This window comes from Pundamilia nyererei, unplaced genomic scaffold, assembly GCF_000239375.1.
Source record: "Pundamilia nyererei isolate P.nyererei 1_Seehausen unplaced genomic scaffold, PunNye1.0 scaffold00015, whole genome shotgun sequence".
NCBI classification, from domain to species: domain Eukaryota; kingdom Metazoa; phylum Chordata; class Actinopteri; order Cichliformes; family Cichlidae; genus Pundamilia; species Pundamilia nyererei.
This window is the reverse complement of record NW_005187416.1, coordinates 3,544,406-3,559,297: the sequence shown is the minus strand read 5'-3', so window position 1 is coordinate 3,559,297 and position 14,892 is coordinate 3,544,406. Positions and strand designations below refer to the sequence as shown.

General features: G+C 40.3%; 1 protein-coding gene across 1 annotated transcript; it reads right to left on the bottom strand.

Moving 5' to 3' along the window:
- Positions 1-7,315: 7,315 nt before the first annotated feature.
- Positions 7,316-11,119, bottom strand: pou4f4 (POU class 4 homeobox 4). The gene is made up of 2 exons (XM_005725426.1): positions 10,764-11,119; positions 7,316-9,666 (listed from the first exon to the last, which is right to left on the bottom strand). Exons 1-2 carry the CDS (start codon positions 10,881-10,883, stop codon positions 8,737-8,739), a joined length of 1,050 nt encoding a protein of 349 aa, XP_005725483.1. The 5' UTR covers positions 10,884-11,119; the 3' UTR covers positions 7,316-8,736.
- Positions 11,120-14,892: the final 3,773 nt, after the last annotated feature.

The window sequence follows — 14,892 nt, the reverse complement described above, 5'->3', positions numbered from 1 at the left end:
TGTGTGTGTGTGTGTGTGTGTGTGTGTGTGTGTGTGTGTGTGTGTGTGATGAAGAAAGAGAAAGAGAGCGAGAGAGAAAGCCATAGTAATGTAACAGAGCGCTGATTCTCCAAGGCCCCGGCGCTGCACTCAAGACTCTGAGCTTCATTAAAATTTTATCGCCGCAGCGCTTGGCCAAGGTCTATTTATGAAAATGCACTTCCTCGCTTCATGGAAAACACAAGCCAGAGAGGAGTGGATGGAGTAATCTGGAAGAGAGTGGAATTAACTGCATCTACAGCTTATTCATATAGATTGCCATCCCTCCTGGGCGGCTTGTGTGCTCGGTCTATCGTGTGCTGGCGGGGGACCGTAAACAGAATGGACCACTTTCCAGTGGTCTTGATGTTTATTACTTCCCCTGGTGCTGAATGAGACTGGGTTGCATATTTTCAAGTGCTGTTGCATTGAGACCTGTATTTAAAGCAAATGTAGTTTTATTTGCAAATCACCTGGAAATTTTGTTGCATAAAACTGTGTCAGAGAGCTCACAAGAGAGACTAGAAGAAGCAGATTCAGTAGATTTGTCCAAATTAATATCTGCTGCTTGGTATAGACACCGCTGGGCCATCTGCGAATAACAAGAGACAAATTCAGACATGAGAAACTCTTCATGAACGTCTGAGAGTAAACGTTTCAGTCAGAGTAAAACTCAAATCACTAGTAATGAATGAACCACTTTGCCACTGGAAACAGTTTCTGCTTGGATTAAGTGATGTTGCACATGTGTTTATTCTAATCCAGGAAGAATGACCTCATTAATAGGCTGTATGGGAGAGGTCAGGGTGGATGTTTGATGATACAAATTGCTGGATTACCTGTGGTTCGCAAGTCATAGACTTCAGTCAGCTCACTCCTTCCATGTTTAGATTTTGTTACTTTTTTCATAGGCATAAATCACACTGTTGCCACAAAAGGGATTTTTTGGTGACAACTTTTGAAATACTCAGACACGTTTTGTTCAAAAAATCTCCTGCCTGAGAGACTGGGCAAAACAAACATTTAAATCAAATTTTTAGAAAGCATCTTACCAAAAGCAGCTTTCTTGCATTTTTCCAGTTTATTATAAAATATATGAATTTATATTCAGTTTTACTTTGTAAATATTTACAGTACATTACAGTGACTGGGGTGATGTTTTAATCTGCTATCTAAATCCTGTGTCTCTCAGGGCACGGTGCCCAAACACATGCATGTTAGGCTAACTGGTGATTCTAAATTGGCTGTAGGTGTGAATGTAAGCATAAATGATTGTCTGCCTATCTGTGTTGACTGACTGCTGATATTTTCACGGGATGCCCTGCCTTTCATATACCAACAGCTGGGACCACACGAGCGCCACCTTCAGTGTTGAACCTTATAAGACTATTTTTTAAGTAGTTTCACTATTTTTATCTGTGAACTAATGATATCACATCTGATAATTTAGGGTTTTGTGTTTGCAAGAGATAGAAAATAATAATAATATTGCAGCTTGCTGCCATTTGAGCATGTCAGAGTGAAAACAGTTAACTGCATTTTAAGAAATCTTTTTTTGTGTTTATGTATTTCTCATTTGATTACAACTTATTGGAGTTGGCACCATTTTTTGCAAACTACATAAACATGTCAGAACATGCAGCCTATTCAAAGTGAATGAGAGGTGTTATCAGGTGTAAATAGCAATTTCCAGCATGATTTTCTTGGTTCATTTGTGTTAGACTTTAATCAGTGCATCTTTTTTAATCTATGCACGATTTTGAGAACCTCAAAACCCAAAACAATGATGGGTTTCTTTATCTTCTGGATTTTCACGTCTCCAGCAGTGCAACTTAACTATAGTCTTTAGGCTTCAGTTCTCTTAAGTTATGTAGGAAAACATGACAAAGTTGACCAATCAATGAATTATTCAGAATAGAGAACTATCAAAATACATTAAAAATACAATTTGTCACTACATATGTTGCTTGAGCAAACATTTCACTGGAGCAGAACTTCTGCTCAGATGTACTGGGTGGACTGTTAGTCACTATACTGCACCACAGCATACTGCACTGGAGCGTGGTCCAGACCTGTTATAATCACTGCGGATGTATTAAATTGTCTTTATTTATTCAGCATGTGCTGTTGCACTTGCAAATGGGTGTTGTCAGAGTCTCAGTGGGAGAGGTAATTCTAACTGCTAAAGCCATAATCCAGACAGAAATGACTGCTTGGAATAAATCAGCTCAACTTGTTAGTGCACCTTCTGTACGAAGTGGGAAAACAAAAGACAAGACGACAACTGGATGAAAAGATTGGTAGATATACAAGGGTCTCACATGAGGACCAAATACGAAACGCACCCTCTCCTGTCCTACAAAATGTCATCCCTTTGTTTCTTTTTCCCAGCATATTTTTCTAACCGAGTGGTTTTAATAAAGTTCAATTCAATTTTATTTATATAGCGCCAAATCGCACGAACAGTCACCTCAAAGCTCTTTACATTGTAAGGTAAAGACCTTACTGGGACCAGTTGGAGGTGAGGGGAAGGAGACAGGCCAAAAGATATGCTGTGGCAGAGAGTGGAAATTTGATTCTGAGTTTAAAAGAGAAGCAGTGAAGAGAAGCCAATAGAGGTCCTTTAATTGTGTACATGTTTCTGCTAAACAGCCTGTGAACTTTGCTTCTGGTGCAGATTTTGCATGTGTGCATGTAGCAGGTATTACCAAGTGTCCACTTTTAGACTTTGTCATTGTTTCTGAATGAAGATATATAAATTGTTGTTAGGCAACAACTGATTTCTAAATTGCATTCTGGGTAATCTTTTCTCTCCAAATGGATTGCTTACTCACTTTGGTGAATTTAAACTGTACTCCATGTCAACTAAAAACCTAAACACATAAAACATGTAGTACCAGAAAGTCTGCCGCCTGCCTAGTCCTCATATTCATATGCAGTTACCTGTTTAGAGATAATATAATAAACATGATAAATGTTCAAAATAAAAATACTGGCTATTGATGACTGCATATTTCCTACTGAGGTGTTGGCTTAGTACTGGGGCACTTTGTGTATATTTGAGTCCAACAATAAAAGTGTGTTTGCTTATTGATGTGACCGTTAACCAGACACCAGAGAAACTGGACATTGTGACAATTCCCATCCGTAACCTTCATAGATAAGCGAACTGGCTGCCTAAAGTTTTTAGGGTGAGAGAAGAAGAGAGCCAATGTGTGTGCATGCGTGTGTGTGTGTGTGTGTGCGTGCACCTGCATCAGCCCTCTGCTGGTTCGTGCAGAAAGAAAGCTGCAGTCTGATTTGCTCTTGTTTGGATCTGACACAGGGAAACAGCGCTGGAAAATGAGGCCTCGCATTTCTTAATTATTTAAATCAAACAATTAACTACGGCTGTCCTGGGAAAAGCGCTTTTATCCGCTCATCCCAAACAACAACAGCATCCAGGGTGGAGTCTGGAGGAGGACAGATCACATGGAAAACAGCAGCCAATAGAGGAAAACACAGTCATTTTGCTGTAGTTTTGAATTATTAAAACAACTATTTTAGACTGCACAGGTGCTCTCCAGCTTGCATGCTTAGACTAAGCTCCTAAAAAAGCACCACAGATTTCTCCAAATCTCAGCATCCTTTAAATTTCTCTTTCAAAACACCACAGAGCTTTTTTCCATCCAGTAAATTTTACAATACCGTAGATGTTAAATGAACCTTCATACATTCTGCAGTAACATCTCCCCGAAGTACTCTTTATCACTCTTTATCTTGCAAACATATGGTGTAATGTTGTGAAGGCTGGTCAAAACAAAAGGCTAGACATGCTATAATATATGAATATTTTAGTGATTCAAAGAAATAAACATTAAATAGGGAAAAAGTTAAAAGAAATTAAGTCACCTTAAACAACACATCCCTGGTTCCCTGTCTCTAATGGACTATATAAGGTTATTCTAATAATATTAAAGCTTGTAATTTTTGTTCTGCGTGTATAATTTCGTCGCTTTGTCTCAGGAAAACTTGATACACTGTTCACATTGATTACACGGTCAATTATATATAATTTATAGGCCTCAACTGGAGAGCCGCTTGACGATTAAACTTTGATGAGACCATGTACTACATTCTTTGTTATAGACCAACATGCCAGCCACTGTCTGGTAGGCAAAGAATATCTATAAATATTGACAAATGCACAATACAGAAGTTGATTTTTCTCCTTCTGAACTTAAAATACAGGGATGATACGTCAATATTCTGGTGAAACACTTCAGATGCTTTGACAACATTCAAATGGTAGCAGTAAACATACTAAAATGTATGTTTTCTGTTGCAGCCAATATACAGTAAGTAAAGTTAAACAGTTTGAAAATGCAAACAGAGCAAACCTGCAAATATGGAAAAAAATTGTTTTTAGCTTTTAGGACTTTATGCAGTATTCCTGTTTTCTTCCAGCAGGGTAGATTTCTGTGACAGAAGATGTGACTTGATGCAGCAGTAAGTAGGCATGCTGTGTAATGTGCACGTCTGTTCCTTATAAAAGAAGGAAAATCAATCTAAAATACTGCAAGTTCAAGGTATCACTGTTTCTTTGCACATTTATAATCCATGTTTCTGAAATAAGTTCAGGACCTCAAAGACATAAAACTTTTCATTAGAACCCAGGGTGATGAAATTCTTGCATTATCACACTTCGGATTAGATCAAAAGTGTGATATTTTTATATCCAGTCATAAACTATCTGTTTTTCATTTTTCTGGTGACCCACTGGATTTCTCCACTGAGGGGCCCCCAGGGGTCCCCAAGCCCTGGGTTAAGATCCTGCAGCTTTAAAGTCCTGGATTGGGTTGCTCCGAGGGGATCGGGCCCGAGATGCTGTTGTACAACAGAGAAAAGCAGCTTCTTAACAAACACGCTCCAAAATCAATAGTATCATAACAGCTGATATTTATTATTCATTAATAACGCATTTGCAGACCCAAACCACCTGCTGATCAGAGGACAGGGGGAAATAATATAAACACAGACACACAGAGAGAGGATTTCATGCAAATTTAGATTTTAACTCACTGAATTTTTTTTATGTTTTCAGATTAATATGCAGTCGCGCATACAATCTTATGCTTACAGAGTTTTTGTGGTTCTAGTCATGCTGTGCTTTATGAGAACACAATGAAGATTGGGGCTGTGCACATGTAGCAGATTTATAGGCTTTTTTCCAGGTAAATTACTGGTTTTTCTGTATTAGGTATTCTGTGAACAATATTTACTGCATTCTGGTTTATTTCAGAACTATTTCAGTGCTTTTGTATCTGTGTGATTTCACTTAATTTATATTGTGAATGACGTCCATGAGTATTCTGGGAAGCACTGCCTATAATTATAAATGAAACATACTAGACTGTTATTATTCTTAATAATTTTACAGTTAATTTAAAAAAACATGCTGTTTTTTCTCATATTTTTCCAAATACGGTTTATAATAAAATATTTTTTTAATCACAATTCGACTGTCTATTTTAAATGTTTTCTTCTAATAACACTCCTTTAAAATGGAAATAATATTTTTCTTTTCAATCTTTATCCAGAAGAGTAAATATAGTTCTTACTATAAATGCTGATGATATGAGTACCTGCACTAAATTTGGCATTTTAATTGGAACATTCACATTTCTGCTGTCACGCTGTATCATTAACGCACAGTGGATTTCTTTTCCCCCCTAATATATATACTTTCAAACACCTGCCATTTTTGTTCTTATAAAAGAAAAGTGTATCATTAGTAATTATATATTTATGGTGAGGACTTTATTTTCTAAAACTGTGCAAATGTGTTGTCAGTCGTTTTAAACTCGTTAATTTTTGTTCAGTTCGACGAAGATAAAGATCCATATGTTATGAATAAATACATGCAGCATTTTGCCTGCTAAAATGTATTGTTGCCAATAATTTCACTTTACATCTAAATCTGCATCTTGGGAAATTGAATTCACGAAAGCAAAGCTAAAAATCAGCTGACTAATATTTGTAGAATCTTTTCTTTTTAATTATCGGGCATGAAATCGTTTACCTCGTGTTTTAAGTTTATTTCATACCATCAGGGACAATAATCAGCTTCTCACAAGTTGTGACAGTTAAGAGATATTTCGTTTAGTTCTGTTTTCTTTTTTTAGTTCTCGTTGATTTTTTCTGTTTTTAAAGTTTTCTGACTTTAAGAAGCAGACTTTTCAATTCTCTTAGTTTCCTTTGCATTTTTTTACTCGGAGAGAAACGTCTGATAGGACTAAAAGCATCAGATGAGGGGCCTGTCTGCGCGGTCCTTTATGCGATAGAGCCGTGCAGTCTTCATACCCAGCAAAGTTGATCAATATTAGAGTCACTCAAGTATCAAATCCTATTCATCATCGCTGGGAAGCAGCTTTTAGACGGACCTCCCTCACCTCCAGGCTTCTCCTGTTTCAGAGCAGCAGCTGCTCTCCTCTCGGCGCAAACACACGGACTGTATCCAAGAAACAGAAACACAGACAGACTGCTGTCCCGAGCTCGCATTACACAGATCCATTAAATCTATCTTTTTTAAACACCTCTATCAACGAACACAAACCCTGGCGTGGTGTGACGAAGATAATCAGATATTTTGCTTCAAACGCACAATTAAAAAATGACCAAAATCTATTCTCAGGGGGTGTGATGCTCGCTAAAAATGGAATTTTTTGGGTTGAGAGACAAAATCCTGCTCACCGTCTTTTTCAAATCCCCAAAAGAAAGGCTTTCAGAAGTTCAAGTAAAACGTGCACGGTTTATTTCAGCTTCTGTCGCTTACACAGACACATTTAAAGCACACTTTCACATATGAAATATGTTTTTTTCTTCTTCTTCTCCAAAATAAATTAAATTCAAATAAATACGGAAATGCAAAGAGAAAAAAATAAAACAAACAAGCAAAAAATAAATAAATAATTAAATGACGTTTTCTCAGAAGCGTTGACAAAATATGTATAAATAAGGCCGACAGTTCCCTTCATCAGAATGTCTACTGTACAAAGTGCTCTCCACAAAGGTGTCAGTGGACGAATAATAATAATAATAATAATTCATGAGGACACAAAGAGGGGGGATCAACCACTTCTGAATAATAACAATATTAATTTGATTGTCAGAGCATCATTGCAGTGAACTTGAACATACAACAGGTTTACACATCAGTGAGTCTTCTAGGCCTAATTCACCATCAACCCAGTGGCAGAGGAACAAAAAATAATAAAAGAAAATCACATTAAAATCAAACCAATTTTTTTTATCCTACTAGGGTTTTTTTGTTGTTTATATGTGTGTGTGTGTGTTTTTAAATCACCATAAACGTGCCAACACTTGCGTAATGAGGTAGACACACAGCTATACCGTGTGAATGTGTGTACTCGTGCGCGTGTTCGTGTGTGTGTGTGTGTGTGTTTCTTCTTATTGCAATGCATTCACTTTGTGGGGGCGGATTGTTTCCATACTTCTGGAGCCACAAAGAAAACACCCATGTCCTCCTTCTCCTCCCCCCTTTTATTTTACGAGTAAACCATGCAACGGATTACAGGAGTTACTGCGCCTCACAAATTAGCCACAGACCAAAGGACGCTTTTAACGCGTTTGGTCGGATCTCGTCTCCAAAACCTCTTGAATTTCGTAAAGAAACAAACACCTGGGAGAAAAGACAGCGAAAAAAATCAATACATTTAAATGAGCTTTTTTCCCCCGACACACACAGAGGTGCAATATATTCACAAATATGTACACTGATAAATATAAAAAGCTATTCCGGCTAATGAGGATAATAATAATTATTCCTCGATTCCCGTCATTATTATTCTTAATTTTTTTGTACAATAATTGCCTTGTGAATGAACGGGACGGAGCATTGTTCCCTCCTCTTTCCCCCTACGATGCTGATCACTTTCTCCCACATCTCAAGGGAGCAATGGGCTACTCTTGTGGAGAAGCATAAAGATTTAAGAGTCTCGAGTTTTTGGACAGGGTCTCAGTCTTTTTTGTTAATTTTATTTTCTCTCCCAGTCCCCATGCTCCGTCTCCACTGTCAGAATAAGAAAGGTACACCGTTGTATCCACTTCGCTTTTTTTCTGGATGGATGAGGCTGAATTTATTAGAACACGTCCGGGTTTATACTGACAGAACAAGTCACCAGCTGTCTCACATCCAAACCTAAATGTGTATCTAAAAATACTGAAAGACCCCGTCGAGCGCTTTCTTTGCGCTGAATACTTTGTGTGAAGTCGTTTCCACATCTGCAGACACACGGCTGTGGATTCTGCTCCACTGTAACGAAGAAAAATCACGCATGCACACACACACATACGCGCATTTCGTCCATTCTTTAGTCAGAAAACGTGATTTTTCTTCTGTAAAATAAACAAGTAGCATTTTCAATGCCATACCATTTATTAATTATGTAAAGCAAAAACCATTTGATGAGATTTTTTTTTTTCAATGACCGTAGTCTGCTGTAACACTTTGATGAGCACCTATATGATCTGTGACATGACTGTTTTCTTATTGAGCGCGCACCTATGGGGCCCGGGTGGCTGTCAGACAGGATCTGCCCAGGTAGTAAAGGCACGACGGTGTACCTTGTATTTTTCTGACAGTGTGGTGCAGCAGCAGCAGCTTGTCTCTGGTTTGTCTTTTTGGAAACGGGGCAGAGACCCGCGGCTTCGCTGGCCTTAGTGCGTCGCAGAAAACTTCATTCGTTTCTGCTTTTGCCTCTGATTGCAAAACCAAACCCGGACCACGTTCTTTTTCAGGTCCAGTTTCTCGGCGATTGCGGCGATCTTCTCGGATGAGGGCCTCGGCTGCACGGCGAAATAAGCCTCCAGAGAGCGCTTCTCAGGTGCAGCGATAGAAGTGCGTTTCCTTTTTTTGTCCCCCCCGTTAAAGAGCTCCGGCTTGGTCATCTTCTCCCTCTGTGCCCGCTCGGCCTCCTCCAGCCAGGCCTCCAGGATCGGCTTCAGGGCAACCATGTTGTTGTGCGACAGCGTCAGGGACTCGAACCTGCAGATGGTGCTCTGGCTAAGACACCCGACCCCGGGGATCTTAAGGTTGGCCAGGGCAGCCCCCACGTCCGCCTGAGTCACCCCAAGTTTGATCCGCCTTTGTTTGAACCTTTCCGCAAAAGACTCCAACTCCCGGGGATCAGGCTCCGCGTCTGCGCCGGCGGTCCCCAGGGAAGCGTGGGATCCCAGTCCGTGGGGGTGCATGTTCATGGATTGCGGGTGGTGGTGGTGGTGGTGCTGCATGTGGTTGATGGCCGACATGTGGGCGTGAGCCGTGTGCGAGGCCGTGGAACAGACGTCTGAGCCGGGCATTCCTCCGAGAGAAATACCGGGCGTGAGGTGGTCCAGCAGGTCGCCCTCCAGGCCCTGCGCCGGCTGGTGATGCGCCGGGTGATGGTGGGAGGTGAGCACCGAAGGGTGGTGCAGGTGTGCGGAGGAGGAGGTCGGGGTGCAGGTCATGCTGGTCATTGTGGTCATGGTGTGGTAGGTGGCGTCTGGCTTGAACGGGTGACTTTTCTGTGCCACGATGTCCACGGCGGCCAGAGCCTCGGCTCTCTGCAGCAGCGTCTCATCAAAGCCGGCGAAGATGTTGCCCTGGAGCTGCGAGGGGAGTAGAGGGAGGCCGGTTAGAGGAAAGCTTCTCAGCAACAAAACCTGACAGCTTCGTCAAAGCATCCACTGCGACTCCAGCTAATTACATCACATTTATTTAAACGTTAAAATAACAATTCATGAAGTGCAAACTATTAAATAAAATGACAAATCTGTGGAAACTTTTCTATCGTAACCCACTGATATTTTTCAGAATTTGGACTGTTTCACAAATACTTTTCTGCTTTTCCAGGTTAACATTTAAACTGCAATATTAATCAGTTAAATGTATCTGTGCATTATTTACAGTATGTAAGCAAATGTCACAACATTACAAAAGACGAAAATTTTATGCGCGCAAGGTGAGCTGGACTTTGTTTCATTAGCTCTCAAAACAAACGCAGTCGACCTCGACGTGGACACAGCTGGATGTGCCCGGTGCCTCGAAAGTGTGTCAGCGTGGAAGGATATTCATTTAAAATTAATATTTACGATCTCCTGAATAATTTCTGCGGACAATGAAATGAAACGGCTGTGAGTTTGAATATGAATGGGACAATATGAGATAACACGCGCTCCGAGATTCCACGCAGGCTTTTCATTCGTCCTCTCCCTCCTTCATCTTTTATCGTCGTTCGTTTGAAACAGAATCCCTCACACTTTCTCAAAACACCAGATCTGGCTTCGGCAGAGGCGCATTTTTTGCGTCTGCGGGCACCACGGTTGGCTTGGTTTTTTTGTTTTGTTTTATTTTGTTTTTGTGCTGCTAGTACTCCCCGGTTTGACCTGTTATATCACTGTCTCCAGTCTCTTTACACGGGTTTCGTTTCACATTTCATCGAGCGCTGTCATTCGATGCTATAATATTGAACTTTATCCTCACTCCACCGTCCAAACAAGATGCATATCCTGGTCTCAAAGTAGAAAGACTTTAGCTGCCAGAATGTGGGGCTGTTATTATTATGTTGTTTTATTAAATTAAATAATTTTATATTGCATTACATGAATAGAAATCAAGAATAAACTAAAGACGTTTTCTACATTGTCAGAGGGGACTGGAAGTTTTGTAAGAGCTGCAGGAAGTCACGAGTGAATTCTGGACTCACCGACGGTGTGGGAAGGCAGGCTCTGCGGATGGCCTCGGAGCTGGAGTGCAGAGGAGTGTATTTGGGTTCGTGCAGGATGGGGTGCATACTGAAAGGCTGCTTGCTGTTCATCGACATCATGATTGCAGAAGTGAGGGAGGGTCGCTGTCCGTCTTCCTCGTTCCACTCCGTTTTGATGTTTTTTCTCAAAAGAAACGCCTCTGAGAGGAAGAAAACGTGCCTGCCACGTGCAGATAACTTGGAAAAAAATTTTTCTTTCTTTATCGGGTTTTTGTAGATGTAGTCAGACTCAGTAAAAAAAAAATATACAGAACGTGACAATCAGAGGTAACTCCGGGACACCTGCGGATCTTCTGCCTCCTGTAAACGACTTCTATAATAAAGATGCTCCTTGCCTCCAGCGCCTATATTGGACCACTGCCTCCCAGGCTCTTCCTCATTGGAGGATCCTAACCCCCTCCCCCTGGACGTCTCCACCAACCACGTGAACATAGTCGTCTTTAGCCACGCCTCCAAGCGTGCTTGCCTCGCTGGCAAGGACGGTTTGTGGTTTCACTGCTAAAAAATCTTCGTAGAAACATCTAAAAATCGATACCTGCAAGAAAAATGTGGGTTCGGTGACATGAAGTTGTCACGAGACCACCAGGAATAACGTGGTTATTGATGCCTGCATCAATTAACTTTGCAAACGTGGGTTTCAGAGTCACGGTGATCTAATGATTCCTGGATTGCTAATGCTTAAATGCAGAATTTGAGCCTGTGCGCCAGGAAAACTGTTTAAAGCATATCAGTGCCTTCATGACACCCGTAGCCGCACTGTGGAGGCTTACATTTGTCCCCAGACAGCATTTCATCCTAAACTACCAACACATCTTTGTAACAGTGCTGCAGATCTTTCAAAGTAAAACGGCTGAGCAAGGAGACCATGTGCTTTTTCAGGTTATTATTTTCATGCAGCATATAACCTACTAATCACAAACAGCAAGTGTGGATATGAAAAGCAATATTTGGGCTTGGGTGACGATTTCAGTTGCCCGGTCAGCTGGCAGAGAGGGAGGGCTGGTTCAGAGACAGGGAGATTCAGTTGAGATTATTAATTGATGACGGGCGTGCAGGAATTCCTCTACCTCACCCTTATCCTCGTTCGTAGCAATTAATAAATCAATTAATCATGCTTCACTTACTCTGTGGCTGTACTAGTGGACATCATGTTCCTGATCGCGCAAGAAAACCCACTCACACCTCCGTTAATTAAAGAATAAACAGTCCTGAACGGGAACTAAAGAGCGCAAACACCAGACGATGAAATATTTACACGTGAACCGAGCTGGGGTCAGCGGGGCACAGCTTGTCAATCAAAAGTGGAAGGGGGGATTTCCGGCAGACGGAATGATTATCGCGAGGGTGACAGAGTGGGCAGGGGGCTCACTATCCCGAGCGCTGTGTCTGCTGCTCTCACACCTGCACTAATAAGATGAGCACCTGTAAAAATTAAAAATAAACTTATTTGCAACAAGTAGCAACAACTGTGGCATTTATTTTATTGAAGCGTTTACTTCAAACAGAATGTAACAAATGAAATATTACTAAATGTATCTGGGAGAAAAACACCGCTTTTCAAACAGCATAGCGCACATTATTCCCTGGTTTTAACTAATTAATCTGGCAAAATCCCGCATAATTCCGACCGTCGGCGTTTGCGAAGAAGTTGATTTAAAGCGGGCAAATGCCTGAATTGAAACAGATCAAAGGAAACCTGAGAAGAGACGAAGGTAGGGGGACCTGAATTAGCACGAATCTATGCATGAAAAAGCATTCATTCATTTATTCATTCATTCATTCATGTAAAAACCTCAGGAATTATCGGGGTCTTGTGTAATGAAAAACAAAACTGAAGGTATTTCGAGATTCACGCGTTATTAATCATGTCCATGCAGCTCACGGGACCAACTAACACACAGAGGACTGAGTTTAACTTCGTTACTTCATTGCAGTTTTAGATTTATAACAAAGTTACTCTTGTTATACTCTTATTGTGAGTTTGTGTTTTCAGTGAGGAGTTTCAGGTGCATAAACTAAATAATTCATCCAGTCAGGAGCATTTTCTCCGTTTTGTTGCTTTGTTGATTATATATTTGCTCAAATAAAATATTATACTATGCAACCTTAATTGGAGTAAATTCTGTTTATTTTGCATTTCCCACTGTATTGTTACTGAACATTAACAACATTAAAGTTGTGATACTGTTTTGTGGCAAACACTCATTTTCATTTACTTTTCCATATCAAATTTGTTTTAATCTTCTTTCATCATTACTGAATTAGTCTTAAGTGAAATCACTCATCACACCTTTAAGGAGGTTTTCACGTTTTGTTTTGTTTTTCACCATCACCTGGGTCTGCAGTTGTGATAAGTAGAATCATAATTTCTTATCCAATGCTTGATCATTTGATCAATAACTTAATGTTTCTTCACAGATGTTTCAGAAAAAGTAAATAAAGGTCTTGTTTTCTCCCGCTTTCCTCACTGCACCGTTTATTTGTGTTTCCTGCTGCAATTAATTTAAGTGTGGAAAGATAAATCTTTAAGTGCTGAATCATAACTTGATGGCTGATTTGTTTTAATCAATCCTGGTGATATCAAATTTTGAACTGCCATAATTAACACCATTAATTATTTATTCTTTATCTGTTTTTAAGGAAAGGCCAATCATCACTTCATCTGACGTGGCACAAACACCATGAAGTGTTTTAATCAAGTGATTTAGCGAAGTGAAGCTTTCTTATGGAAAAATCTGTTCCCTATAATATGTAAAGTGCAATACATGCAGTACATTCAAGTTGTTTTTTCCATATATTTATCTGAAACTGGACTCAAACTTCAGCTCAAGAACATCAACATGTAGTCCAGTATCATGAATGTAAAGATAATGTAAAGAAATGTAAAGATGGTGCTTTTGAAGTTCAGCTCATCTCAGCTTTCCAGCTGTTCATCTTTGCACAAACTCATAGATGACTGATGGTTTCTATTTTTTCCAGACTTGGGGAGTCCATTCTTTTTCTCGTGGGCACTGCATTTTCATCACTGTTTTTGCATCTTCGCTGCCCATTAAACACAAACAAGCCAAAGGCATTTTGAACACTGTCGGAATGAATTCCAATTAAAATTATTAATCAAAGTCATTCCAGTAATGCATTTTTCTCTCCCCAGGTGCATCCTCTGTAAAACCTTTTAGAGAAATCTGTTTTTAATTACAGGAATCAAATACAGAATACTCAAATTATTTGGATAAATACTGCAAGCACGAAGCAAGCAAGAAGTGAGCAAATGAAGCAGTGATAAAAGCAAATACATGAAGTAAATTAGACCCGAAAGAGTGCAGGAAGAAACAGGAAAGATGAAGCAGGGTAAAATGGCTTTGAGGCTAAAGTTAGGATTAGAAGTGAGGATATGATTTACTAGAGGAAACAGATGAAGACTCTTTAGAGAATAATAACTAAGAATGAAAACCTGATATTATGCATGTTTCCCTCTGCTTTTGATCAGTACAGCTTTTTGATCAAGCTCGCTTTTATTGTTTCTGCCCTATGAACAATACTTTTAAAAGAAACTTAAAACCTGCAATAATTATAATAGGGTTTTGTTTTGGGGGTTTTTGCCATTTAAAAATGGCACCATCAAAACTGAAACCTAATGTGCTGTGTTGATTCCTGTCTTTGTGTTTTTTCAGAGTAAAACTTAAGATGTGCATCAGCCCGGCCTCAGTCTTGCTCCAGCTGTAACTCTGCCTCTCAGTCTGCAGCCCTGGCTGAAACTCCAGCTCTGACTCACCTGCCTACAAAAAGAGCAGCAGTGTCAGTGACGGCCAGCAGGAAACCTGAGCGAGGGCTATTGTCCTGCTGTAGATGCGGCCCTCCAGAGGGTCCCCGGCACCCGCTCATAAAATATACATCACCTGACTCCACTGGGACAGCAGTAGGGAGGACAGTCCGCTGGGAAGAACAAAATGCAGGGAGTCCAGCTGGGGTGGGAGGGAGGAGAGAAAGCAAGAGAATGAAAGCATAGAGTGAGAGCTCTGGAAATAGAAGCTAGGAAGGACGAAAGACGGTGCCAGCTTTAAAGAAAGTC